This window comes from Zygotorulaspora mrakii, chromosome 1 (genome assembly GCF_013402915.1).
Source record: "Zygotorulaspora mrakii chromosome 1, complete sequence".
In the NCBI taxonomy this organism is placed as follows: Eukaryota; Fungi; Ascomycota; class Saccharomycetes; order Saccharomycetales; family Saccharomycetaceae; genus Zygotorulaspora; species Zygotorulaspora mrakii.
In genome coordinates this window covers 676856-702588 of record NC_050719.1, presented here as the reverse complement: position 1 = coordinate 702588, position 25733 = coordinate 676856, and the positions used below count along the sequence as shown (strand labels likewise).

At 40.7% G+C, this 25733-nt stretch overlaps 12 protein-coding genes across 12 annotated transcripts; 4 read left to right on the top strand and 8 right to left on the bottom strand.

The window, feature by feature from the left end:
• Window positions 1–31: 31 nt before the first annotated feature.
• VMS1 (Vms1p) lies at window positions 32–1948 on the bottom strand (the record flags this gene model as incomplete). Its single annotated transcript, XM_037286239.1, has 1 exon — window positions 32–1948. The coding sequence occupies one exon, from the start codon at window positions 1946–1948 to the stop codon at window positions 32–34; it is 1917 nt and encodes a 638-aa protein (XP_037142134.1).
• A 176-nt stretch (window positions 1949–2124) lies between these two features.
• Window positions 2125–3225, bottom strand: HEM12 (uroporphyrinogen decarboxylase HEM12; the record flags this gene model as incomplete). The annotated part of the gene is made up of 1 exon (XM_037286238.1): window positions 2125–3225. One exon carries the CDS (start codon window positions 3223–3225, stop codon window positions 2125–2127), a length of 1101 nt encoding a protein of 366 aa, XP_037142133.1.
• Window positions 3226–3470: 245 nt separating this feature from the next.
• On the top strand, window positions 3471–6368 carry PFF1 (Pff1p; the record flags this gene model as incomplete). Its single annotated transcript, XM_037286237.1, has 1 exon — window positions 3471–6368. The coding sequence occupies one exon, from the start codon at window positions 3471–3473 to the stop codon at window positions 6366–6368; it is 2898 nt and encodes a 965-aa protein (XP_037142132.1).
• Window positions 6369–6522: 154 nt separating this feature from the next.
• Window positions 6523–8586, bottom strand: HG535_0A03420 (uncharacterized protein; the record flags this gene model as incomplete). The annotated part of the gene is made up of 1 exon (XM_037286236.1): window positions 6523–8586. One exon carries the CDS (start codon window positions 8584–8586, stop codon window positions 6523–6525), a length of 2064 nt encoding a protein of 687 aa, XP_037142131.1.
• Window positions 8587–11294: 2708 nt separating this feature from the next.
• Window positions 11295–11504, top strand: HG535_0A03410 (uncharacterized protein; the record flags this gene model as incomplete). Its single annotated transcript, XM_037286235.1, has 1 exon — window positions 11295–11504. One exon carries the CDS (start codon window positions 11295–11297, stop codon window positions 11502–11504), a length of 210 nt encoding a protein of 69 aa, XP_037142130.1.
• A 356-nt stretch (window positions 11505–11860) lies between these two features.
• Window positions 11861–14047, bottom strand: HG535_0A03400 (Zn(II)2Cys6 transcription factor; the record flags this gene model as incomplete). Its single annotated transcript, XM_037286234.1, has 1 exon — window positions 11861–14047. One exon carries the CDS (start codon window positions 14045–14047, stop codon window positions 11861–11863), a length of 2187 nt encoding a protein of 728 aa, XP_037142129.1.
• Window positions 14048–14353: 306 nt separating this feature from the next.
• Window positions 14354–16138, bottom strand: DBF4 (protein serine/threonine kinase activating protein DBF4; the record flags this gene model as incomplete). Its single annotated transcript, XM_037286233.1, has 1 exon — window positions 14354–16138. The coding sequence occupies one exon, from the start codon at window positions 16136–16138 to the stop codon at window positions 14354–14356; it is 1785 nt and encodes a 594-aa protein (XP_037142128.1).
• A 241-nt stretch (window positions 16139–16379) lies between these two features.
• Window positions 16380–16904, bottom strand: SLM4 (Slm4p; the record flags this gene model as incomplete). The annotated part of the gene is made up of 1 exon (XM_037286232.1): window positions 16380–16904. The coding sequence occupies one exon, from the start codon at window positions 16902–16904 to the stop codon at window positions 16380–16382; it is 525 nt and encodes a 174-aa protein (XP_037142127.1).
• Window positions 16905–17343: 439 nt separating this feature from the next.
• On the bottom strand, window positions 17344–18216 carry CDC34 (SCF E2 ubiquitin-protein ligase catalytic subunit CDC34; the record flags this gene model as incomplete). The annotated part of the gene is made up of 1 exon (XM_037286231.1): window positions 17344–18216. The coding sequence occupies one exon, from the start codon at window positions 18214–18216 to the stop codon at window positions 17344–17346; it is 873 nt and encodes a 290-aa protein (XP_037142126.1).
• A 537-nt stretch (window positions 18217–18753) lies between these two features.
• HG535_0A03360 (MCT family MFS transporter) lies at window positions 18754–20166 on the bottom strand (the record flags this gene model as incomplete). Its single annotated transcript, XM_037286230.1, has 1 exon — window positions 18754–20166. One exon carries the CDS (start codon window positions 20164–20166, stop codon window positions 18754–18756), a length of 1413 nt encoding a protein of 470 aa, XP_037142125.1.
• A 1133-nt stretch (window positions 20167–21299) lies between these two features.
• HG535_0A03350 (uncharacterized protein) lies at window positions 21300–23063 on the top strand (the record flags this gene model as incomplete). The annotated part of the gene is made up of 1 exon (XM_037286229.1): window positions 21300–23063. One exon carries the CDS (start codon window positions 21300–21302, stop codon window positions 23061–23063), a length of 1764 nt encoding a protein of 587 aa, XP_037142124.1.
• An 836-nt stretch (window positions 23064–23899) lies between these two features.
• On the top strand, window positions 23900–25361 carry HG535_0A03340 (uncharacterized protein; the record flags this gene model as incomplete). The annotated part of the gene is made up of 2 exons (XM_037286228.1): window positions 23900–23957; window positions 24145–25361. 2 exons carry the CDS (start codon window positions 23900–23902, stop codon window positions 25359–25361), a joined length of 1275 nt encoding a protein of 424 aa, XP_037142123.1.
• Between the last annotated feature and the right edge of the window lie 372 nt (window positions 25362–25733).

The following is a 25733-nucleotide window of genomic DNA, read 5'->3' as shown; positions in this document are numbered from 1 at the left end:
TTGCTTTATAGAGTAATTGATACTTTGTTACTTAACTTTTTTGCATTCTTGCCTCTGCGGCTCTTGCACGTTGTTCTCTCATCAATTTCCTTCTTTGTTCGTCACTTAAAGAGTTCAAGTTTTGATTGGGATACACAGGTTTAGCCTCTAAAGGTCTGCCGGAAACTTCTTTGTTTTTCACTCCTGCTTTTTGTTTTCTTTTAGCGTTTTCAAGTTCCTCCTTTACAGCAGCTGCAATCTCACTGTTACGACGTTCTTCTTCCAATTTATTCATATCTTGGACTTCCTCTCGGCTAAGCGGCTTTCCAATGTGCGAGTCATTCCAATTTACATAATTCTCACCCAACAAATGTCTTGAAATTTGAAATGATTGCTTAATTTGTGTATCTTTGGCGAGATCCACTGCAGTTTTACCAACCGCGTTTTGTATGCAAGGATTACACTTCATATTTGTCATCAGAATTGTAATCATTTGTTTCAGGCCGTTTTGAGCTGCATAGTGTAGCATGGTGGGGGTAGCACTATATTGATTCTCTGGCATTAATTTAAAGTCTCCATTGAGCTTGTGCTTCCGCAGATACGCCATCAAAAGAGGAGCTTTTCCTTTCTTCAAAAGAGAAAGTAGTTCTTCAGTATGTACTTCTTCTACTGGGGGCTTTTTTATTGAAGATTGCCGCGCAGCTTTCCCGCTCTCTTTCGATGAGATACTTTCACTTACGGACGACTCTTTCTTCATTTGAAGTGGTGTGGGCTTTGCAGATGGCTTTAAATATGTTAACTCACACCAGCATCGTTTCAGTTCTGTAATAGTCGGCCTGCCCGTTGTAAAAGGGAAACTTTTAAGATTTTCTCGTTTCATTCCTATCAACGGGTTACCAGTGAATATATTACGTTCCGCTGAATTGTGAGCCCTTAAAAAAATATTTTGACATTTACTTAAGTAAGGCTCCCACAACTTAAGAAGATTCTGGATATCCGTTTTCAATGCTGCTTCATTATATCTTCTCAGACTTGAGCCAGCAGAATTTGCCTTTCCTTTGGCCTGATCCATAGCCGATTGTGAGCCACCTTGTTTCCTTCTTGTGGTATATCTATGAAACGTTTTGTGTTCTAAAAATCTGACAGCCTGCTCTTGAAAGTTTTCACCACTCTTTTTGGAATTTCCGCTTACATTTGCTCTATTGTGAGACACAATTGCACCCGCAAAGTGGCCACCTCCGATCATGAAAAGAGCAGACAGTTCCATTGACTGATCGTCTATTTCATTCCACTTTTTTATCGTATTTAATGGTTTAGTGATGGTTTGCTTATTGAAAAGGGATTTGTACAGGGCAAAAGCCTCGGATACATCGAGGAAAGTAGAGTTGAAAAAAATTTGAGCAGACCTCGTATTAAGATGACTGACACTCGACTTATTTTCTTCATTAGAATTGTTTTCTAGTGAAAACTTATCCATTTCTTCCTCTATCAAAGAGCCCAAATAGTCATCTCGTTTGTCATATATTTCATTGCTTGCTGCCTCACTTTGATGATCGGACCTGGAGGTCTCATCTTCCGAGATGTTATCCTCAGAATCTGACTCACTATGTACTTCACCATTACTTTTCAACTTGTTGAGCATGGTTGCAAATTCCTCTTCAGTTACTGGCGGCAACCCATTTAGATGTCTTTTAATATTATATGTATGCAACTCATTTTTGTAATGCTCTCTATTGTTTACCTGGTCACCGAAATCAGTACCGCAAGTGGTACAACGTTGAAATTTTACTGTTGATCTCTCCTTTGCGTCTTCCGCAGATGCACTTCCAGTCGTCCCAGCATTTAAATCATCAAAGGAAGCAACTTCTTGAAGAGTATCATCAAATGAAATTAGGCCAAGTGAGCTTAGGATAGCAGGAGACAAATCATACACATAAAGATCACTCCTTTTATACTTTTTGTCAGACATTATTCTCTTGTTAGGTGATTCTTATAGACTCTGCAAAGAGTGGTGCTTGTTTTTTCAAATAATATCATTTTTCTCACTTTTCTTGTCGTAGCCAGAGTATGAACACAAGAAAATAAATACATGTATTTAAACTAAACAGACTTGACTATTTACTGATTGAGGATAAGCTCGCAACTTTATTTAGCAGAACCAATTCTATGACATTCTTCTAAAAAGAATCTAATTTTTTCTGTGTCCATGAATGGATGAGTCCCATGCCCAAAATTGACAATATAATTTTTTTTTCCACCTCCAAATCCTTCAATCATCTTCTGGACCTTGCGAGTTATGATTTCATTGGAACCATACATTACACCAGGATCTATATTACCTTGCAAAGTCACTCTATTATTGTTTATCTTAGACGCTTCTCTTGGGTCCCATAGCCAATCCAGAGAAACAACATTGTAGCCCGCATTGCAAAGCTCGTCAAGTGCGTACCAAGAGCCTTTCGCAAAGATTATTATTGGAATATCCTCTTTGACGCCCAATTCTAATAGCCTCCTGGGAACTTTCTCGGAAATTTGTTTCAAATACGGCAATGAGAATTCCTTGAAATCTTCATATGAAAGCTCACCACCCCAGCTTTCAAATACCTGCAAAATCTGCGCTCCCGCGACAACCTGCTGTGACAAGAACTCAATTGCAACGTCAGTAATTCTCTGTAACAACTGCTGGGAAAGTTCAGGAAACTTATTGATCCACTCTTTTGCAAACCTAAATAAACGAGAGCCACCACCTTCAGTCATATAAACCAGTAGCGTCCAGGGACCTCCACAGAAGCCAAATAATGGGACCTGGCCATTCAGCTTTGTTCTTGTTAATGTGATCGCCTTGAATGCCCAGTCCAGCTCTTTGATAACATCCACTTCATAGCTCAAAACTTTTTGTAAATCTTCTTTAGTTCTCAGCGGTTCTGGGAAATGGGGTCCTTTGCCCTCTATCATTTCTACTTTCATGCCCATTGCTTGTGGTATGACCAGAATATCACTAAATATAATTGCAGCGTCCAGCAACCCTTCGTACCGTCTAACGGGCTGAAGAGTAATCTCAGAGGCAATTTCTGCGTCACGGCAAGTCTCAAAGAAATCACGACCATCCTTCACTTTATGGTATTCTGGAAGATATCTTCCAGCCTGACGCATAATCCAGCAAGGTGGACGCTCAACGGTCTCTCCTCTGGCTGCTCTTAATATCAAATCATTTTTCAATGGAGCAAACTTTGCAGGAGAAGTCATTTGAAAGGGGATGGGTATCTACTGATATTATTCGAAACACCTATACTACTCAATTGACGCCCGTTATTTTAGTACACAATTGCCATGTATTAACCCATTTTTCTTTCTAGTAGTTTTTTCGTATACTTTTGTAAAAAAGCATTTTACCCTGTGAAAGAAAGTTAAACAACCCCGAAGAACGTGAAGAAAGAGCTTGAACCGGACACTACTTTTGAGAATTCACTCAGATCCGAAGCAGTGCCACAATGCTCTCTGAGTTTTTGAAATCTGTCTTTCGTTTCCGAAAAACGAATCTGAGTGTGTTGCTGAGCACAACTTATATAATACTTTGGTTGCTCTTCGCCTATGATAGAAGCAGTTACAAATTTGCAGCGCCAAGTAACAACGATTTTGATGGAGCGCCTATTTTATTAGAAACAGCATGGCTTGACCTTCAGGTGGTAACGAAGGGCTTTCATCCATATTTTACAAAGGATAACACTAGGGTCCATGACTATTTATTAAATCGTGTTTTAAACGTTACAAAAGCAGTCCCCTTTGCGCAGGTTTATGATGATATGCGTGAAAAATCTTCTATAGCCCTGAAAAGGAATGATGTTTTTAACCCCTCTTCTAAAATAGATCGAGCTTATTATTTTGAGTCGGCTAACATTTTGGCCAAAATTGAAGGAAAGAATGTCGAATTGCCTGGGATCCTCCTTTCAGCCCATTATGACTCAGTACCAACCAGTCATGGTGCTACCGATGATGGCAAGGGAATTGTTTCACTCTTGGGTGTACTAGACTATTTTTCAAGACATCAGCCAGAAAGAACTATCGTTTTCAATTTTAACAATAATGAGGAATTTGGATTGTTGGGTGCTGAAGCGTTCATGCGGCATCCCTGGTCGAAGATCGTGAGCTATGTGATTAATCTAGAAGGAACTGGCACGGGAAGTCAAGCAGTTCTGTTTAGAGCTTCTGATACAGCTCTTGCTAAAGTTTACCGGAATGCAGTAAGGAAAGCGCCCTTTGGTACTTCGATTTACCAGCAGGGTTTCAATGATGGTAGTGTTCGTAGTCAGACTGATTATGCAGTGTACACTAACTATGGCTTACGTGGACTCGACATTGCCTTTTATAAACCTAGAGATCTCTATCATACGATCAAGGACTCCATACAATATACTTCCAAAGAAGCTTTGTGGCATATGTTTCATTCAACGTGGCAGTTGACGAATTATTTTTCCAGAAATGAGGAAATTGATAATGGGGACCTAACTCCTGCTATTTTTTTCAGTGTGTTGGGACTCAAATTCTTCGCCTTCAGCGCTCGTACACTCTTCAAATACAATTGTGTCATACTACTTGCATATCCTTTACTAATATTAATATTCAATATTGCTGGACAGAAAAATGACAAGGAGAAAAGGAGCTATTGGAATGTGTCGGTTCGGTTACCCCTTTCATTTGGAATTTCTGTTGCAATCGCTTATCTTACTCAGTTTGCCTTAACTACTTTAAACCCGTTTGTTCTATCCCGTAGCTATTTTCTGCCCTTATTCGCTGTCGCAGGAGCATTCAGTGTGGCCAACTATCTTATTCTGTCATTTATGGAATACATATCACCAATGCAAGACTTTAAAACTACTATATTTCACCAAGTTACCATACTTTTATGGTTTGTTTTGTTGAGTTCAACAATAACATTATACAGAAATGGATACAAAGAAACAGGTGCCTATATTTGTACTTTCCTTTATCTTTTAATGTCGATAGGAACAATCCTGGGCCGTGTATGCAAGATTTTCAAGAAAGCTCAAATTGAGGAAAAAAATGGGACACGTAAACCTCTATCCTCATATGGAACAGATGATAATGCTGGTCATTCATATGAGCAATCGGCAGACGAGGACTTGGAAAATGCCGGCTCAGCCGAAGTCGCAACTAATGATGCTAACTCCACTACCAATGGTCAAAACGGGCTTGTCGAACAATCAGAATCCGAGCTGGACGAAAGGGCACCATTACTAGAGAATCGTTCACCTAAGGTTGACTCGGCCGCTGAGAGCAAATTCAAAGGAATTGCTATTAAAAGTTTGAATTATGATTGGAGCATTCAGTTTTTGTTTGTTTTTCCATTGGCGACGTTTATTGTTTTCAATGCTTTGGATTTAACATTGGACGCAGTTCATCAAACAATTCAAGAGGACAAAATAGCGACAGCTTTTACTTGGAACATTGTACTAATTGGGGGTATAGCTTTATCACTTCCTTTGTTACCTTTCTTGTACAAGATTAACTATGTTTTAGGTCTGCTCTTATCTTCATTATTCTTTATCTCGGCTCTGTTATCGATCGTTTTAGCTCCATTCACTGAGGAAGCACCACTTAAGCTGCGTTTCTCACAAGAAATTGATTTATCAAATAAAAATGAGCCAATCGTTGCAATATATGGTAGACAAGGTGGATTTATTTCATCAATGCTAAATGATTTACCAAGCATAAAACAAAATAATGAGACTGTTTGGTGTGAAGATCTATCAAATGGTATGGAAAATTGCTTCTATCGCGGTCTTTCCCCCAGCTTGGTTGATTCGGATACATTCATGGGACCAAATGATCTTATGTCCATCAAAGTTTTGGAAAATGACAGAACATCGCCCGATAGATCTTTATATGCTCCAATCAATGCACGGTTCGAAGTGAAAGTTAAACAAAATAGAGCATGCAGTTTATGGTTCAATAGTTTAACTCAAAAAGATTCTCCGGTCAGACAGGTAACTATCTATAAGAGTTGGCACTACGAAAAAAATGAAACAGAATCTGAAGTCATCAGGATCAACACCGGGATCGATCAGCTGCATCTTTACAAAGTTGACTTTGATATGCCATATTATGATATTGGAGTTCAGTGGCTACCAAAAATCGTGACAGCTGACCCATCTAACACAATTGTAGAGCAAGAAAAAGGTGATGAAGATATTCTTGGAGTTACTATAAAATGCTATTGGGCTGAATATGAAACAGAATCCATTGTCTCGGGTGAACATTATAGAAAAGTACCTGCTTTTGACGAGCTACTAGAATACGCGCCTATAAATTACTCATTTGCAAATGTCGACAAGGGATTAGTTTTCATATCTGATGAAATTAAATTATAATCACAATTAATATGCCTTTGAAAGTTGCTATAGTTCATATTCGGTCATTATGCTGTTTATTTGCAGAAAAACCACTAAATGCTATTTAGTCACTTGTAGAATATAATGATTCACTCATGTGAAGAAGGTTAACCAATAAATAACCATATGAAACTCAGGCATGATGATAAACGTCACGATATGATTGAGTCATTCTGTAGGGTGTTGGACTAGATGCGACACTTGGCATTTGAGTAGCTCTCAGGCGAGTATCTTCTACTATATATAAGGAGTTTCCGAATGTTGGGTCCACAAGAACTCTTTGGCCATTGTTTGCATTATTATTAGGATAATTATTAGAAATTTGTGTTACATTGTTAAAGGACATATATGGACCTTCCTGTGAATAATAGATCATTGAAGATGTAGTGGAAGCAGGAAAGGTGATTTGCTGTTGCATATGCATAGCTGGAGTTCGATAAGAGCTGTAGGTATGAGCCGATTTGAAGGGAACTTGGTATGGATTTGAAAAGTCACTATTCTTATCAGAATCATAGTGAGGAGATATATCCGATGGATTTAAAATCTGATCATTGAGATTTGCCACTTCGTTTGATGGGGTGGTTTTTCTCAAAGTTCTCTGTTGATCCCTTTTGGGTTTCTTTGAGACAGGTTTTGTAATGGACAGTGGCATTTTCCTGAAGATATCATTTTTTTTCTTCTTCAAACTCTTTGCTTTTTTCTTTGTAGCTTTCTCCTTGTCACAAAACAGTGGGTTATTAAGAATAGAGGTCAAACTACCACTGATATTCGAAATAGGATCAAACCTTGAATCACAGTTCCATCTTGAAACATTTTCATGCGGCAACGAAGAAATCGGACTTTGTTCCATTCTTTCATCAAAAATGAAATTGCTACATTCTTGTTTTATAATTTCATCCTTTAGAAATTCTGGCGGAAGATCAAAATATTCTTCACAATTTTCTGATATTTTGCAAATGTCCAAATTTAGGACTGAGGATGAAACGGGTGATGCTGTAATAATTTTTCGAAACATGTCGAGCGCTTTCTCACCTTTTGTTATATCGGCTGCCGAGAAATAATTTTTGGCAATACCGTACCAGCTATATGCTTTCAGAGAAGCTATATAATCCTCTGATTTATAGTTCACCGAATCGGGCAGCTTGATTGCATGAAAAAAAGTCGATAGTGAATCATTGAATCTTTTCTGATTAAAGTGCAAGAAACCTAGGGAGACCAACGCCAATGGATCCTGATCATCTGCTAGTTCTAGCGATTTATGCAGGTACTGGTATGCATCTGGACTGTGAGAAACGTTATCAATCTCAAGAAATACTCTTGCGATTGCATATGATATCATTCGATGAAACTGCGTCGGCAGACAATTCAAAGAGAGAATCAATTCGCTCAAAATGTCATTTAAATTCTTATGCTGGATGCAACGATGTATTGTTTTCATCAACAGTAAAGGCAGGGCTGTCTTGTCCGTGTGTTCAAAATTCCTTAAACCCAACTCTACCACCTCCGAAGATTTTTCACTCGTCTCCTGTACGGTTGCCGCCAAGCAATATGTGAGGGTCGCCTTCAAAAGGAAATCCTCAACTTCAAAAAAATTCAAAGCGTTAGGATCATGCAAAATAGACATAGAATCATCTATATCCATCCTAGCGCGTCCAAAATCCGCGTATTCCATGAAGAGTCTCGACCGTGATAGCAGCGCCTCGACATGCAACGACGGGATCTGTGAAGCCTGCGTCAGGATGAGAGTTTTTTCAAAAAATGGCATTACCGAATCCAGGCTGTAACGCGCTTTTGGCATCTTCAGAAAAATTCGGCATCTTAACACAAATAAATACGGGTCCTCCCTGGACGACAGCTCGATGGCTTTGCTTATAGCCGCAAGCGCCTCGCTCAGATTGTGCAAGTGAAAATACGCCAAAGACAGCCGCGTCCACACTCGTCTATCGCCGGAGATCGCCGAGGGCCAGCCCTTCTGCAACGGATCCCCAAGCAGCTCCACAACATTACTATAATCCGCGTTCTTCAAGTACAGGTCGCACAGCAGCAGTATTGTGGCCAAGTCGAACGGGTCCCGCGCCAGGTTCCCACTCAGAATTTTGAAGGCCATACTGACGTCGTCCATCTGCAGCGCTAGCTGCCCGCACGAACGTGATATGTCCCGGTGCAAGAGTTCGATCTCCCTCAGTTTCTGCTCCATCCTTTATTCCACCACTCTTGACGTCTCCGTTTGTATTCTTTGCTTGTTGGCTTGCAAAAACCAGATTTTAATAAGCAACCCATTCCGCCAGACCCGTTCAAAGTAAGCCACCACCCAGGGGCATGCACGTTAAATACAAATAAAACGAATCAATACTCGAATGCTCAAAACATTTGAGATGCAAGAATTTAAATTAGTGGAACATGGCCGCAGAAGCAGAAAGGAAAAAATAAAATTGAGAAGGTACAGAAAGGTACGAGAAGGGCGCGTGAAGGGCTTGAGCACTCAAAATCAGATAATAGAAGACGCGCGCGATCAATAAATAACCTACTTAAGCATTATTTTAAAACAGCACACCTTAAAGCCGCAACACAATTTGCTTAGCCTAAAGAATGTAGAACATTTACCTGTCGGCTAACATTTCCTACAGAGAGAATGCAGAGAATCCACTTCCCGAAAGGGCAGTCATGTAAGTTCCCGAATAGGAAGCGTTCTGAAGTTTGAAGTTTGAAAAGGCAAATCTGGAACTGACCGGCAGAAAAGCAAAGGCAAGAGTCAATTTGGGTATTAGGCACTTTATTGTCCTGCAGACACAGTACGATGCCGTGTGAGCGCGAGGTTGCAGGTTAACAAAACCCACAACAAAGACGCACGATCGAAACTGTGTTTGGCTCGTGCTCAGCACGCGTTGATATGCCAAATGGGCGCCAAAGGTCCCGCCAGATCCGTCGGTTCCGGAACCGACGGATCTGGCGGGCCCCGCGGGCGCCGCGGGCTTCTGAGGTGTTTCCCGTTACGTGCATCGAGAATGCAATATTGCACAATTTTCCTTTTTGTGTCCGTCAGCACGCCCTGATCACTACAGAAGTATTTTCCCATTCTGCTTCTGGGCGGGATTCGGGGTACATGTGACTGCTTTCTTCACCGGTGTTACTTATTGTTTACCTGTTTTCTTTTTTCTACTTCTTTCTATATCTTCTCGTGTTTGCCGTACTTAGTAGGGGGGCACGATAACCGGATATAAAACTTGAGCCGTTGGATACACTTGCGATATTTTCGATCTGTGTACCCTGTCTCGATCGTGGCCCCGCGTATGCAACGAACAAATAAATACCAGGACTGTTATCCCGCCTCTCACTAATGGCGTGGTCGCGGTTTGCAGGCGATAACTCAATGCAGAAGTAGAACAAGAGGATATGACAATGCTAGTCGAGCTATTTTAGGAAACAGCTTTTTGACACGGCTTATCTACGTCGGCGGAGATATTTCACGATTGTTTACGCTTGCCCCGATATTGGAGGCCGTGCTTATGTGGGGGGGGTCCAACTTTGTTCTTGGCCACCAGTTCTCCTCCCTGAGACTTTGTATATCCGGTTTTTCTATTATGTGAACAGAATTGGAGGACAGTCGTGTAAAATGTGCGTCATGTCAAGATTGCTAATGTACGCCTATCATAGGGGATTCTCCTCCAGGGGTTTTCATTGTGAGAGCCCAGCAGCTTTGCGCGTTTCATGGAAAAGGCATTGGCAAGGGCCATTTCTTTTTCTCCTTTTCTTTCCATTGTTCGAACATATGTTGCGTGCAGGGAGCAAAAGCAGACAAAGTGATAGACAAAAAAAAGAAATAAAGTGCAGAAACGACAGATTTCCCTGTTACATCAATGCAAAGAATGTTCGGCAGGCGCTGGGCCGCACGAAGTGAGAGCAGGGTCCCCAGCCCCTCCTCACTTACAACAATGTGGAAGAAAACTCAACGTCACCCACCTAGGAGACGGCAAGGCGAAAGTATTTTACCGACTCCCGCGTGGAAGATTGTGTACGCTGTACATTGCACTTGAGTATCCACAAGTGGCACAAGTGAAGAATAGAGCCGTGAAGCAGTAAAGCAAACACTCAAGTTTTATCTTGGTAGGAGGATATTCCGATAAATTTCACGTGCTTTGTGTCTCTCTTTTTGCTAGATCGCTTCTCGTTTGGAGACTGAAGTGACGGAACTGATAGTGGGCAGAGTTGCAGTTGCTCAGTTGGGATACACGACGAAAATCGGATTGTTCATTGGCGTAATTACGTCAGCTTTTCAGTGCATCGCAGGCGTTAGCAACTCGCTTATTCAGAAATGTTTTGACAGAAAACTTTTCTCACGCGAGCAGCATGACATAAAATCTTTTTATATAATACCAATATTTAACTGTCAAGAAGCACGTCTATTGTACCCAGGTACGCACCGGGTCAGGAGAAAGCGCCAGTATGCTAGTTTCGCTCGGACTAGAAAGCCCCCTCTTCAAACGTGCTGACGGCGGCGTCTTGGGCCAAAGGAAAGAGCACGGCGTGGATCAGAAATATCAGAAGACAAACCAGTTCTATTTTTGGAACGAGGAAAATGTCCGGGACGTCGGGGGTGATATATCCGGATCTGTGTCACGTGAGTTAAACACACGTGACTACGGGAAAGCTGGGCTTGTCAAGTTAAAATATGTCGATAGTTACTGCTACCCTGATCTGGGCAAAGATGAAGCAAGTGACAGAGAGAACTTTGATCCTTTCGAAATTCTTAATGCTCAGATCGCCGACTCAATTGGTCCGTTGAAATTTGATATACTTTATCCAGAGGGGTTGGAAAATAGCTGCAGCGCAGGGCATGAAAAATGAAAATTTGTGTGCAAAATATGTGAAAAAAGATTCAAGAGACCGTCCTCTTTGAGTACGCACATGAACATTCATACTGGTAGAAAACCGTTTGCATGTCCGTCGCCAAACTGTGGTAAGTCATTCAATGCTAAATCTAACATGCTTCGACATTTCAAATTGCATTTTAAACTGAGTTCGGGAGTCTTTTTGCTCCCCAATGGTGAAGTAACACACACAAAGCCATCGTCCAAAGATCTGCACTTATACCTGGAGCGCTATTCTCCAATTTGATTTCGGTTGAACAAAACGGTAACCGGCTCACTCTTACTTTTATAGACGAGTTTCGAAGAAACTACAAAAAGAAAATATCATTTCTTCCAGCTGCGCATTCGATATTGGCACATATTCGAGTGAATATCCCAGTGAAACTACTGTTGTGGAGGCGAGAAAAAGTACAAGAGCTGGGCGGCTAAATATGTTGAGGCACATTTGTGGTCGGCAACTCTGGATAACTTTTATCTGGATACCTTGCTTTGAATGCCAGTTTCTTCCGGATTGACTGTATAAGTCCTTAAACAACATGACCTGTAGTACGATGATATGGGCTCCTGGCGCTTTTCAAAGTAAAGACATTATTATCATTTTTTTTATGGATTAACTTTCATTAGCTTCTTCTTATCAAATATGACGTTTAACCTTTCGTCTCCATTTTCCGTAGACCAGATGTTTTTTAAAAATAGATTTGAATTCAAAATTGATGATTTATGCAACAATTCGCCAATATTGCTTAGATACTTTAATATTTTTAATTGATGGATAGGGTTAATGACAAATATCCCACATATTATTATAGGCCACAATAATATGCCCCACATCAAGTTTTTTTCAGGTATTTTTTCCATTATTTCTATTATTTCGTCAACTATTGGTTGAGCCTCATTTATGCGATACGTTTCATATCTCATGATTTTGCACAGCAATAGGTAACAAAGTTTTGCAATTATTTTGCCAACGTATATGTTTAATACACAACTTTCGTTCATTCTTGGATCCTCTTCGGTAGCTCTTGGTAAAATTATTGGTGATGTATAAAACTTTGACATTTTTAGCAATTGCTGGCATCTTTTAATCCAGATGCTGTCACGTGGCAAAGGCATGGATAACCTGGTAAGGTAAGAAACTTTTGCAAGAATTTCGAATCCATCGGATGCGGCTCCCAATATTGGGTTATTCATCCATTGAGCCTTGCAATGATATATAGGACATCTCAGCAAATGATTTATTTCTTTGAAAAAAGTGAAAGGATTGGGTAATTTGCTAGTGTCCGATGACCAGAGTATGGCAACCGAGTAATTGTAGATGAAACTTTCGATAAACATCCTTTCGTGAGCTTGCAACACCAAATGATTTTTCACATTATCAATCTGTTCTTCAATCTCTAAAACTTGGTTTTCAATTTCGTACGTCAGTTCATGAACTTGTTTGGTTGTTTGTTGATAAAAAAATTTGGAACTATTGCTGTTGTCTCGTGCCTGATCTGTCATTACATTATCTGAAACATAATATGTCGCTTTAATGATGCGATAAGAGTTGCTTAGACAATAGACACAATCATCTACAGTTGAGCTTGAAGTTGTTTTATTCCTCAGACATAGCAATTGATACGAGGCTAAAAGCCAGGCCTCAGTACCATGAAATGCATTCTCATTTAGATATTTGTCAATTAGAGCGAGTGAACTCTTGTATAGTTTATTCGATAACTCGTTGAAAAGGTCGTACTGGTACCATTCCAGATAAGTTGCGCCACAGCACAAAAACACCTCTTTTACAACATAATTACTTAAAAAGTGTGATGTAAATGTGGCAGCTGTTGTCAATAATGGATGTGTATCTTGTGGTCCCATTTTCGGCAGCCATCTATGAACGCAGGCATATATTAGAAAATCTTCATCTGTGCTGGTCTGCCTAAGAATTGAATAATCGCCTTGATCAAATTGGTTCATTACATCATTGTATTTTCTCGCAAGCGGATCCTGCTCATCATACAAATAGTCATAATTAACCCTCCTTCCCACTTTGTCTCTGTGGTTGCGTTCTTTGTTCATATTATTGACCGCAGTAATAATTCCTTCATCCAATGAGCGATTCTCCCCGCAGCCTATACCATGGTTGACTAACTCTTCCAAATTATCATATCTTGTGAACCAATTAAATGCGAAATTTGGTTCACCGAAGATTTTACTTGGTTTCAACTGCAAATCGAAGTATTCTTTATATTCTAGATTATCAACCATGTTTGGAACCAATCTGTCTTCCGCCTCAATGGATACTCTATTTTGTAAATCTGTACTCTTTGATAAATCATCTTCAAAACCGCATAACTGTTCTGCTGTTGGGAAATCGCAAGTTTCCATATACTTTTTACCATTGTTCCTTAGTTCAAGTATGCCGTTTTTGACACTCAAAGTTATGAAAGCATCGGCTCTCTTTCGTACTTTAGTGAAATCATTTCCCAGTGATACATTTACAGTGCTGCTGCAAGAATAAATGTCATTCAAGTCATGAATTGTAAGATTAGAGAAAGAGATCGGGTTGTATCTTCTAGCGCTTGATGAAATCTTCTCAACAGGCATACCGCCTTCGGGCCAGACACATTGCAGGAAATTCCTCTTGCACGCCGTACACACCGGTTTTACTTCGTCGCATTTCTTCCTTCTCTTCCTGCAGTTCAAACAGCCATTTCTTGACCTTTTTTCAGTTATTTTGAGAAAATCGGACACCTTTCTCTTATTGCTAGATGATCGTCTGGCTCTGTATCTGATTTCGCTGCTCATAATGGCAGCAAGCTTTTGAGAAACGCCTAAATGTTCTTCAATATGTTATCAAGGGAAACCATACTACTTCACGTTCCTCTTTGTAAATCAGTTTTCATTGTGAGTTGCATCGTCAAGCGCAGGGATCTGTCATTTAATCGCTCGATAAGAAAGTGACAAAATCTGTTTGAAAAAATATTATGACGTTATTTATTTTTCATTTCAATATTTATGCTACATAAATAGTTATGCAAAGTACACACCATATTTTGAAAGCAGATATGACTGAGAGAAAGGGATGAAGTGGAGATGTGGTTTTAGACTTCGTCAGAACTGAAATTTAAGTTTCTCAATCAGAGAATCGATAGCCTCAAAGTTAAGTGGATTTTGAGCGAATGATTGGTGTCTTTCCGACAGAACATGTTCTTCAAGAGATTCATATTTGACACGACAGTTTTCACAGTAGCCCGCATTTTTTGTCGTATCCCTTCTCGTAATCGGCACATTATCAGTTTTTTTCTTAGTCGCTGGTTCCAGAACAGCTTCTTTGGAATTGCATGCCTTGGGTGCTGGCATTTGGCCGTCACTACCTACCGCGCCAAGGCTCCGTATCGTCAAAGCATGAACTGGATTTGATGTTTTACTACCCAACTTTCTATCAACTACCAATCGATTTAAAGTTTTGATGTTCTTGTTTGTGACACTCGCGGTGGTAGGTCCTAATCCGTTACCAAACGATGTCGCCACGTCATTCGACTGATGCACACCACTCGCTTTTATTTCTTGAGGTATTCTGGATTTTTTCTTATTATTGCACAAATCATCTGGGAAATCTTCCGTTTCTTGTCTTGTCAAAGAAGCTATCTTTGTGAGCTCAGGCAAATTGTTTTGCTCCGGCGTATCTATGACCTGGCTTACCTCATTTTCAGGTTGCAGTTGCGGTTTCTCATGTTCCTCTTTGTTGCTTGTAGTTTTTTCTGTCGCTTTAAAATCGACCGAATCTTTAGAACAATTGCCCATATTTTTTTGAGAATTACTTTGTTCAAATTTTAATTTTAATTTCTCATAGCACTGCTTGGAGCTCAGGCAAGTATGCGGTATGAATTTGAGATGATCAGAGCTCTCGCATGGGGTTGCATAATCCTGATAAAGTCTGCGCAGCTTCAATGCATATGGTTTATTCGCTTTATCGCGACTATACCTCTTTACAACTCTCTTGTAAGAAGATTCATCACATGAGTTATCGCCGATGAATGGACACCTCCCAAATGTACCCATTTTTAACACAGGATATGGCAATTTCTTTACATCTGTTAATTCTTGTGGCTTCCATTCAAGTGTTATGATCGGAGCCCACATTTGCCAGAGGTCATACATGTAAACATGTGCATACTTGAAATAGTGTACATCTTCCCGTCGACTTCTCGGATCTCTATCTGTAGGTCCATATAGCTTCTCATTTTGCAAAAGATTGGATAAGGTGGGAGTTGCTAGAGGGGTTGCATTGTTTCTTTCTAACAGATCTAGATCAACGTCCAAATTTTTCAGAAATCTGGCAGCCTTTTCATAACCCCATATCTTCATGTAGCTTTTTTTAGCCCTTGCCAACACATCAGAACTATTCATCATATTCAAAGCTTCCAAGGATCGCCTAGTTATCACAATCGTAACATTGCAGTCAAAAAATTGAGTGATTTGAGCACCAAGAGATAAAAATCCGCGCTTTAGTAGTTCCTTCTTTTTATCCAAACTCTTGAGATGCTTATTGAAATCAGCATCATCTGCAATATCGAAATATATACGTGATTCCCGTTTAATAATTTTTTTCCAATTATTTTGCCATTCCAATAGCTCATTTGGCGTAACCTTCGATTCAGTATTCTTTAATCCAGTAGTTCGAGCAACTTTAACTGCACCTTCAATTGACCTAGCCCTTTCTGCCTTGACTTTCTTACGATCTTGTAGGTCTAATCTCTCTAATGCTCTCTTTTTAGTACCATTACTTTCCTCGCAAGTTATGTTAGTTGTGCTTTCCCCATTCCGATCATTTACTGACAGTATCCTGTGCTTCAGGTTAGCATCTGCCTCTTTCAACGGTGACCGAGTGGCCATTGCACTTTCACTACTCTTATAGCCAGGCTACAATGAATGTGTAGGGGAATGCTATTTGCTTATGATCGCATTTCTCTTTAGTTTATTCATCTCGGCGGGATGAGCAAACAATGATTATTTCGCGTCAAAAAATGACGAAATTCGGGTAAATCAATGAGGCGTCATGAAAGAGTTTATGCTAATGTACATTAGTACACATTTTATATACGTGAGTTCTACACCATATATACGGTCTTGCGATTTAGCCGAGTTGGTAACCATGGAGGCCCTGAAATGGTGTTACAGCTTTCTGCATTTTGAGAGCTAGTAGGCCGAAGGGAAATGAGGCCTCAGCAATAAAAAGAAGTAACAGATCACTTCGTGGCAGTTGACAAACACATGCATGTAATTCTTCGATTTCGTAAGTATAGATATTCGTCGTCAGTGGTTCTCCTCCTTCCGTTGAAGGTGTTTCATATTGGTAGCAGTTCTTTATATTTGAAGGGGGCCATGTTGCATGTCCATTCGTTGTGTCAACTTGTTCCTGTTTCACCAGCTCATCCTCTGCCCATTTGTCTCTAATAAGTAAGCTCATCATCTTTAGATTATTTATTGAATGTATCTCAGTTGTAGGAGCTGAAGTTGAGAATGAAAGGACCGAACCATTCAATTTTGATAATAATGCAGCGCTCTGTAGGGGCTTTGACTGGAAGGAGACACAGTCAATAGAAACCGGTCTGAGTAGCTTTTGTAACAAATCCATCACGTTCTGCGATTGGATAATCATGTTGCCTTGATATCCTCTTATTTTTATGCTCACCTCTCTATTTTTCTTGGTCTTTTTTTCATATTCAAACAATCCGAATTATATAGGCGTGTTAGCCATTTATAAAGCATGGGAAATCAAAGGAAATGTAGAGAGCCGTACGTGAGCAGTGAAGCCACGTACCCTTTTATTCCACATGATCACCCACAGTCTCAAAATACTGGTTCTGAAGCTTATGCATCAGTTTCATATCATTTGACAATCAAAACTATAAAAGATTACTGGCACTATTATTGTCATTAGTATTATTAGTATTATTATTATTAATTTTATTATTGTTATTGTTATTATTATGCCTATTACTACGATAAATACTATGTGACCTTGCGAATTTCTTTGACATCTGCTTCTTATGAATATTCTTTTTTTGCGTGTTTTTGTGTTTGTTTAATGTACCATGCTATAAACTCTTACCTACCTTCTCTACATCTTCTAAATCCTCACTTTCGTCTTCAGCTTTATGAGGTTGCTTTCTATCCATTACACTATCATTATCCATACTGTCATCGTCTTCAAACTCTAGCTCCTCCTCATCGCTGCCGTTGCGATAGCCAGTCTGATAGTCGTATGTCTCGTCATCAACTTCTTCGAAAGAAAATGAATCATCGTGTAAACCACCATTCCCATCTTCATCGCCATCAAGATCACTATCATACCAAAAGTTATCCGCAATATCTTTATTATCCTCAACTTCATCCTGTTTACTTATTTTTGAAACATATGCGGCAGAATCTGAGGTTGGCATAACAAACCCTTGAGGTATATCTTGCTTCGATCTCTCAACTTCCATCTTTACCCTTTGTTTATATTGGTCAGGGTTCTTTCTATAATCAACCGCCGCATCTACGTTAGCTGGCGATGATATATTTGGATCTTCTAGCAGTGACACTATAGATATCAAAACACTCTCTACCGTTTGAACAGGAGACCACGTCTCAGCATCTGGTTCATCGGTTGTAGGATCCCCACTTTGATGCAATATAGAGATGCAAAGTCTGCCATCTCTATAAACATTTGGATGATAGATTGCAGGCGTGAATCTAAACTGTGGTGGTGAAAACGGGAAGTCGTCCGGAAATCTCATTTGCGCTTTGAAATATCCACCATGATAGATAGAGTCCTCATTCAACACCATAACCCCGATATTCCAAACAAATATATTGGAGTCATCATCTAACTCGATATGAAACGATGGGATAGCCTTCTTTGGATCAGTAAGCTCTCTATATTGTCGTAACAACAAGCTAGCAGCAGAACTCTTTAAATGACTCATATTTGTGTATACTTTGCACTAAAACCTTCCTATTCAAATATAACCCCAAATAGCCTTCTTCACTAGAGGAACTCTTTTCTAATCCACAAGAGTATAAAAACTATCTTGCTTGGGCCACCACAAAGACGACCTTTAATCTGACAATAAAGTTGCAAATATGCCCCAGAAGAATACGTTTTATATATATGTCTATGAAAACGGTAAGCCAAATGTATAAAATCCAAGTTATCAACTCACTAATATGTGTTTTCGGTGTATCACTTCTTTTGCAAGTGGGTGGTACCTTGCAGATTTCTGCTGCTGATTCTACCTCCTTTCAACTGTTGTCCGTGAATTTGTGTGGCCGTTTCGCCTTTTCACGTCTCAAACCCCCGGCGGCTCTTTTTTAGAGTTCGCTCACTGAAAAACAAAAAACAAATGACTTTTACATAATTATGCCTCGTCCGGGTTACGAACTATAATCTATTTGCGGCTTTCAATCGATAAGCCTTTGAAGCATTGTATTTAAGCGGATTACTTAAGTTGAGAGTCTTACGGTTAAACGACCCTTTGGGATGTCGATTTTACAGTCATTAGCCCCCCAAGTAGAGCGAGTGGCGATACTTTTATATGCAATTCATCTTTATCCACTGCCTTGCTATCACTGATGGAGTTATCTCTTGCGATGATGTAGCCTCTTAGTAACCAAAGGAATATCGCGGCGCAAAAGTATCCGAATCCTGCGAGCAAAGCAGTATTGATGTAGGTATTGGGATCTGACGGGTCGTTAGACCTCAATTGCAGACCTATAACAGGTGCTGGAATGGAAGATATCGCCAAAAAGAGCCACATTGTGCTGAAAGCTGCATCCAGCTTCCGTAAGCCAACGGCTCTCGCAAGGACGGAGCCCAAGATCGGCCACAACGTCCCCATCAGAGCACCTTCGATTAGTGCAAAGGTAATTGCGGTGGCTAAGTTTCTGCACGGTATCCACATGGCCCAGGCAAATATCGCCACTAGGAGATGTACAAGTACGCCGATAGATATGGGACCGTATCTATCGGCAATGTGACCAATTATGGGTCTCCCGACAACGTTTCCAACAGAAACCATGCAGGACACGTATGAGCCTTGTTCCGAAGAGTATCCCAAGCTTGTGGTGAACGCAGATAACGAGTACAGCAGAATGATGTACCCTAACACAGTCATTGATACCCATCCATATATTAACCATGGACAAAGGTTAATAAGTAACTGTTTATCCAATAGCTGTACTTCGACCTTCGAATTTTTTAAAACAATTTCTCTCCTTGTTCTTGTCAATAGCAGTGCTATGAAACTGAGGGTAGTACCCAGTATAAACTGCACAATTAGGGCCCATTTGACACTCTTCTTTTCTATTATTCTTTGCATCGCCAAATTATACATTATACCACCCAGGCCACTACCGCCAGTGGCTATTCCCATTGCTAGTGATCTCTTAGTTCTAAACCATTGAGGGAGTAAAGAAATGCTTGGTATCAGAATAAATGCGAGTCCCAGCGATATGAGAAGGCCCTGTGTTAAATAAATTTGCCGCAACTTCTTGGAGAATGCCGCCAAAAGGAGACCTGCACCCTGAAATACGATACCTATTGCAATGGTAAAATGCACGCTAGTTTTATGGGATAAAACGGTGATTAGGGGAGAAAATAGTAAGCCTGCACCGTAAGATAATCCCCCAATGGCGGCAAAATCTAATTTATTACCACCTGGAAACGTATTTTGTTCCAGATAATGTGCTAAATAAACAGCATATCCAGCATTAGCACCCCAAGTGCAAAAGTTATATAAAAAAACGGCCAGTAATACCACCCATCCATAGCCGCCATCAGGTACTTCAATTTCAGTGTCTACGGTTTCTTCTCCATTATTCTCTTTTTCTTCAATTTGAATTCTATTTGCCTTTAAATCACCGCTTGATCTCCCCATATTCTTAAATTCATGGTGTCTTTAATTATGAGTGTATTGTTTTAAAACTTATCCGATATAAGTTTTTATATAGGAGTCTCTCTTCTTCAACAGTATGAGAGAAACCTTTAACTGCGCGGCGGCCATATTGTACACTTCGATGGTCGGTAACATGTCTTTTCATTGTGGTGAAACCGCGGAAAGCCTAGAAGTATGCGAAGATCATTATTTATTGCCATGATTTCCTGCCCATTGGAGTGCCTTCAATGTCCAAGGCAATTAACCTTTTAAATCTTTACCCTTGCGGGTTTCGCGGCAACAGTCTACATATTATCTGACATCTTGAAATCCATTCAAATGTATAATAGGGTAGAAGAGGGAAAAAGATGAAAGCTGCCCAGACAATAAGCAAGTATTCATGTCAAACTATAATATTTATACGGTGAACACACAGATTGGTAGAGATACTTTGAAGTCTAAGACAACTCTCCATGTCACGAACATCTGCCTTCGCTTCCGTAGTCAAGTGAAGTGATTGCAATGCAAGATGCGGGCTTCGAAACAAAAATGCCCCCATCTTGGTCCTTACACCTTTCTTCTGGCCACATCATTACAATTGATCCTTTTAACAGTGCTGTTTTAATAATTCCTCAATTTTTCATGCTACAGCTATAGTTTGAATTGAATATGAATGCTTTTTGAGTACACTGACTCATTATTCAGCAACTTCGGTGATTGAAGTTGCTTTTCTATCTGCCGAAATGACTCTTTCCATGGAAATTTCATATGCTCTCTGCAAAAGAAGAATGCTAAAAACTTCCATGAGATTTCACCAAGAATACCTAACCCTGAAGTATTTTAACTTCATTCAGCAAGAGAAAATGTCATGCCAATGACTATCGCGATGTAAGCATTTTTGTGACCTTTGTTTTTAGCCTTATCACATTTCGTAAACGCGGTGCGAGGTCTTGAAGCTGATTTACACCGCGCGTTCAGAGCTTATCAGAGGTAATGAAATTCGGCTTTTTGTGAGATCAAGAAATCCAGAATAGAAAACATATATATATATGATATTAGTCCAACAGAATCTGCCATAGTCGAAGAACTCTTTCTTATTTGATATGACTGTAGCATAGCAAAAAATCAAGCACAAAATGACATTTTCTCAGGCTGTGACGCCCGCTGCTGACGAGGCCAAATTCCAAAAATACGAACCATTGATCGAAAAGTACAATCAAGATAAATGGGCTCAGATTGAAAGATTTGATCCACATTTCTATAAGCTTTGCTTATCCAAGCTACCAAAAGAATGTGAACTAGACTCAGAACCTATCAACGCGACACAATTTGTAACTGAAAAGGAGTATGGCCTTCTATCTAATTTAGAATACAAGATTGTTAACGCATACACAATGAGTGAGTTGCTTGCCAAACAACGGTCGGGTGAACTGAGCGCAGAAACTATAGCGAAATCTTACATTAAATCCGCTATAATCGCCCAGTTTACTACAAATGCAGCCATGCAATTTTTGATTCCGCAAGCGTTAGAGAAGGCCAAACGACTAGACGGTCATCTTAAAAGAACAGGTGAATTAATTGGCCCCATGCACGGCATTCCAATATCTCTAAAGGAGCACATGAATTATGAAGGTCAAATAACAACTGCCTCTTATGTATCTTTGATTGACAACGTTGTGAAGGAAAGCGCTGTAACGACTCAAATATTTGACAAGCTAGGCGCAGTTTTTCACGTTAGAACTTCGCAACCACAGTGCATCATGCACCTTGATACTTGGAACAACATCAGTGGCAGAACAAGAAATCCCCTTTCCACAAGGTTGTCCCCGGGTGGATCCTCCGGTGGTGAAAGTGCAATGGTCGGTATGCATGGATCAGTCATTGGTGTTGGCTCCGATATTGGTGGTTCGATCAGATGTCCCTCGGCATTTGCCAACCTTTTCGGTTTGTGCCCAACAACGAAGAGGCTTTCGTCTATGCACTGCGTGTCGGGAGGCCGTGGCCAGGAATCTATCCCATCAACAGAGGGACCCCTTGCAAGGTCCATCGAGGAGTTGGAATACTTCATGGACTCCTATATCAACCATGGTAAACCGTGGGAATATGACCCAACCAATGTGCCGATTCCATGGAAACCCGCCTCTCTGCCAGCGGATAGGAAGATCAGGATCGGCGTTCTCTCCACTGACAACCTCGTGACCCCATACCCTGCAGTCACGCGTGGAATCAACGAAACCGTCGCTGCACTACTCGAATCTGCGAAATTCGAGTTTGTCGACCTTACTCCGCATTGGTTCACGGAAACCGAAATGGAGGAAATCTACAACTGCAACCTCAAACTCTACACCGTAGACGGCAACCAGCAACAGCTAGAACTGGTAGAACCCAGTGGCGAACCCGTGTTGCCACTGACCAAGCATTTTCTCGAGTTCGGCGGCGGCAACGAGCTGTCCGTCTACGAGAACAAAAAGCTGAACATCAAGAGAGATTCCGTCAGACTCGCCGTCTTCGAGAAGTTCTTCTCACGCAAGCCTGGAAGCCTTAACGTAGATTTCATCTTATCGCCGACCTACGTCGGACCAAGCGAAATCCCCGGACAAAGTCTGTACTGGGGCTACACCTCCTTCTGGAATCTCACCGATTACCCTAACGTGGTGTTCCCAACAGGACACACACACGACAAGGCCATCGACACTTTCGAAGCGCCTGACAAGCTAAGAGGCAACAAATACGAAAAGATGGTGTGGCTGAACGATGACGCCAAGACTTTAAAATACGACCCCGAACACTACGTTGGCGGCCCTGTCGCATTGCAACTCACCGGCAGAAGGTTTCATGACGAAGACGTTGTTGCTGCCGTCAAACTAATCTCGGATACCTTGAAACTCTCCAGAAGATAAACAACAAGCAAGCACTGTTCATAGCCTACCCAATGTATAGTCTATATGTCTAAAACATGCATTTAGCCGCCGTTAAAAGGCCAAGGCCCCAATTGGCCACTGTTTACTTACTTCCGCGTTCGAGATTTCCACTTTGAGCGGTGCTTCCTTTCCTGGCCCCTCCGCGGTGCCCGCTCGACCTGATGCGGTAGCAGGCCTCTCCTACCGTACGCCGCCAGCCAGACACCGTGCCAGTACCGTATCGCGACTATTTTTGGCAGTTCCGTGCCAACTGGCGCGCTGGGCACATGGAAAATTAACTCCCCGGTAACGTCCTCCCGGTGGTGGCTTTGCAGCCTTTTTCACGAAACGGGCTGGCAAAAAAGTATGGTTTTTTCATTTTTTTCATTTTTTTCATTCAACGGTCCATAGCACGCTGATAAGCGTACGCGAATTTCTGTGGATCGCGCGCTTTGAAAATTACCTGATTCGGGTTTATTGACGTGGTTTACTTGGCTGATCTTTATGTTTCTTCACCAACACTCGCGTCTGGTATATATATGTGAAACGAGTTCGATTTTCTAAAATTTGATCTTTCTCGGTTTTGAGTATCGATTTCTCTGGTTTTTTAGGATATTTATTGGTTCTGTTTCTCTTCTAACTCTCAAGGTCACTTTAAACTCGTTTGATTGCAAAAGGGTAGAAATTTACTGTATTATATATATATAAAGTTGCAAAGAGTTCATTCGCTGGCATTCCTGTCTCATATTTTTTACGTCGTTGTTGGGTAGAAGTTCTTCCGTACAACACATTTATTTTGCATCAATTTTACATATACAGATCCACATTCAGATACAATGCAATTGAAGAACTCAGTTATTGCAGCAGCTTTGGTCACGGGTACCGCTCTAGCAGGTATGTTCTAAATTTGGACTTTTTTGAGATTTGTTCTTTTCGTGGTGGGGCGTGCAGGAGGGCATTCACAAAACGGGGCAGAAAAACGGGTAACCGTTCTTTCGCTGTCTTTTGGATTTTGTCGCTTCGGACGTCGTTCCGCATGCAATCAGATTCACAGTACTAACTCAATTTCTTTCTTTTCTAGCTAACTCGACCGTCAGTGTTCCAAGTTCGTGTACTATTACTAGTTCCGCAACAGCCACTGCGCAGGGAGACTTAGACGACTACTCTTCGTGTTCCACGTTGGTAGGAAACTTGACGATTTCCGGTTCAAGTCTAAGCAATGCTGCGTTGGCTAATGTCGAGGCCATCCATGGTTCATTGACCATCACTAATGCGACCTCGTTGGACTCGTTCCACGCAGACTCTTTGACGTCGGTCACCAATTTGCGTCTGAACCAATTGACAGTGTTGAGTTCTGCATCCTTTGGCTCTTTGCAGAGAGTCGAGCTAATCGAGTTCATCGCTTTGCCAGCTCTTCAGACTTTCACCACCAATCTAAGAAGTGCCAACATGATTTACATTTCTGACACTTCTCTGGAATCTGTCAACGCGTTTTCGTCTTTGGAGGAAGTAGCAATTTTCAACTTCAACAACAACAGATATTTGACGAACTTGCAATCAACTTTGAGAACCGTTTCAAACGCTTTGGAATTTTCTTCAAACGGTGAAGGTGCTAACGTCACCTTTGACAGTTTGATCTGGGCTAACAACGTCACTTTGAGAGATGTCAACTCTGCATCTTTTGCAGCGCTGCGTAATGTTAACGCTTCGTTCGGTTTGATCAATAACTCTATTACAAGTTTGAACATGTCTCATTTGGCCGCAGTTGGTGGTTCGTTTGCTGTCGTTTCCAACGATCAATTGACAGATCTTCACTGTTCTAACCTAAGCCAAGTTGGTGGTGGTTTCGTTGTTGCTAACAACACTGAATTGAATCAAATTAATGGTTTCCATAACTTGAGTTCCGTTGGCGGTGCTTTGGAAGTTCAAGGTAACTTCACACAATTAGATCTTGCTAATTTGAGATCCGTTAGAGGTGGTGCCAATGTTGACACAAGATCCGGTAACTTCTCCTGTAACCCATTGAGAAGTTTACAGCGTAACGGTGGTATTCAAGGTGATTCTTTTGTTTGTAGAAATGGTGCTACCTCCACTTCTATCCAATTATCATCTACTTCATCATCTGACTCCTCTTCAACAGATTCTGCTGATGCCTCCTCTACCGATGATGGATCCTCCTCATCTGCTACTGCTACAGTTTCTTCTTCATCCTCAAGCAAGCACAACGGAGCCGCTCAATTTGCTCCAGCCGGCTCTTTCTTTGCTGTCGTTGCTGCCGCAGCCGCTGCTTTGTTATAAGATATTTATTGTATCTTTTCGAGGCCTTTTTTTTTAATATTTCCCCACCAACACTCGTTCACGAAATTTAAAGATCAAAAATACATTGTTGGTATCCGAACTGTAAAATAATGAATGAAATCTTTACTATAAAAAAAATGGTTTGTTTTTCTTTTTTTTCAATTCATTATATTCTGTGAACTTTTTTCAACTCGAGTTCATCTAATATTACTTATTTCTCATATGTTCTTCTGTATAATGAGTCGTGTATCCACGACATAGACAACCTTATTACTGGTATAATAAACACTTTTCCGTGAGCTACGTGATAATTAATTCACTAATATGTATATATGTTTTTCATTGCAGGTTATTTCAATTCCACTAAACTAA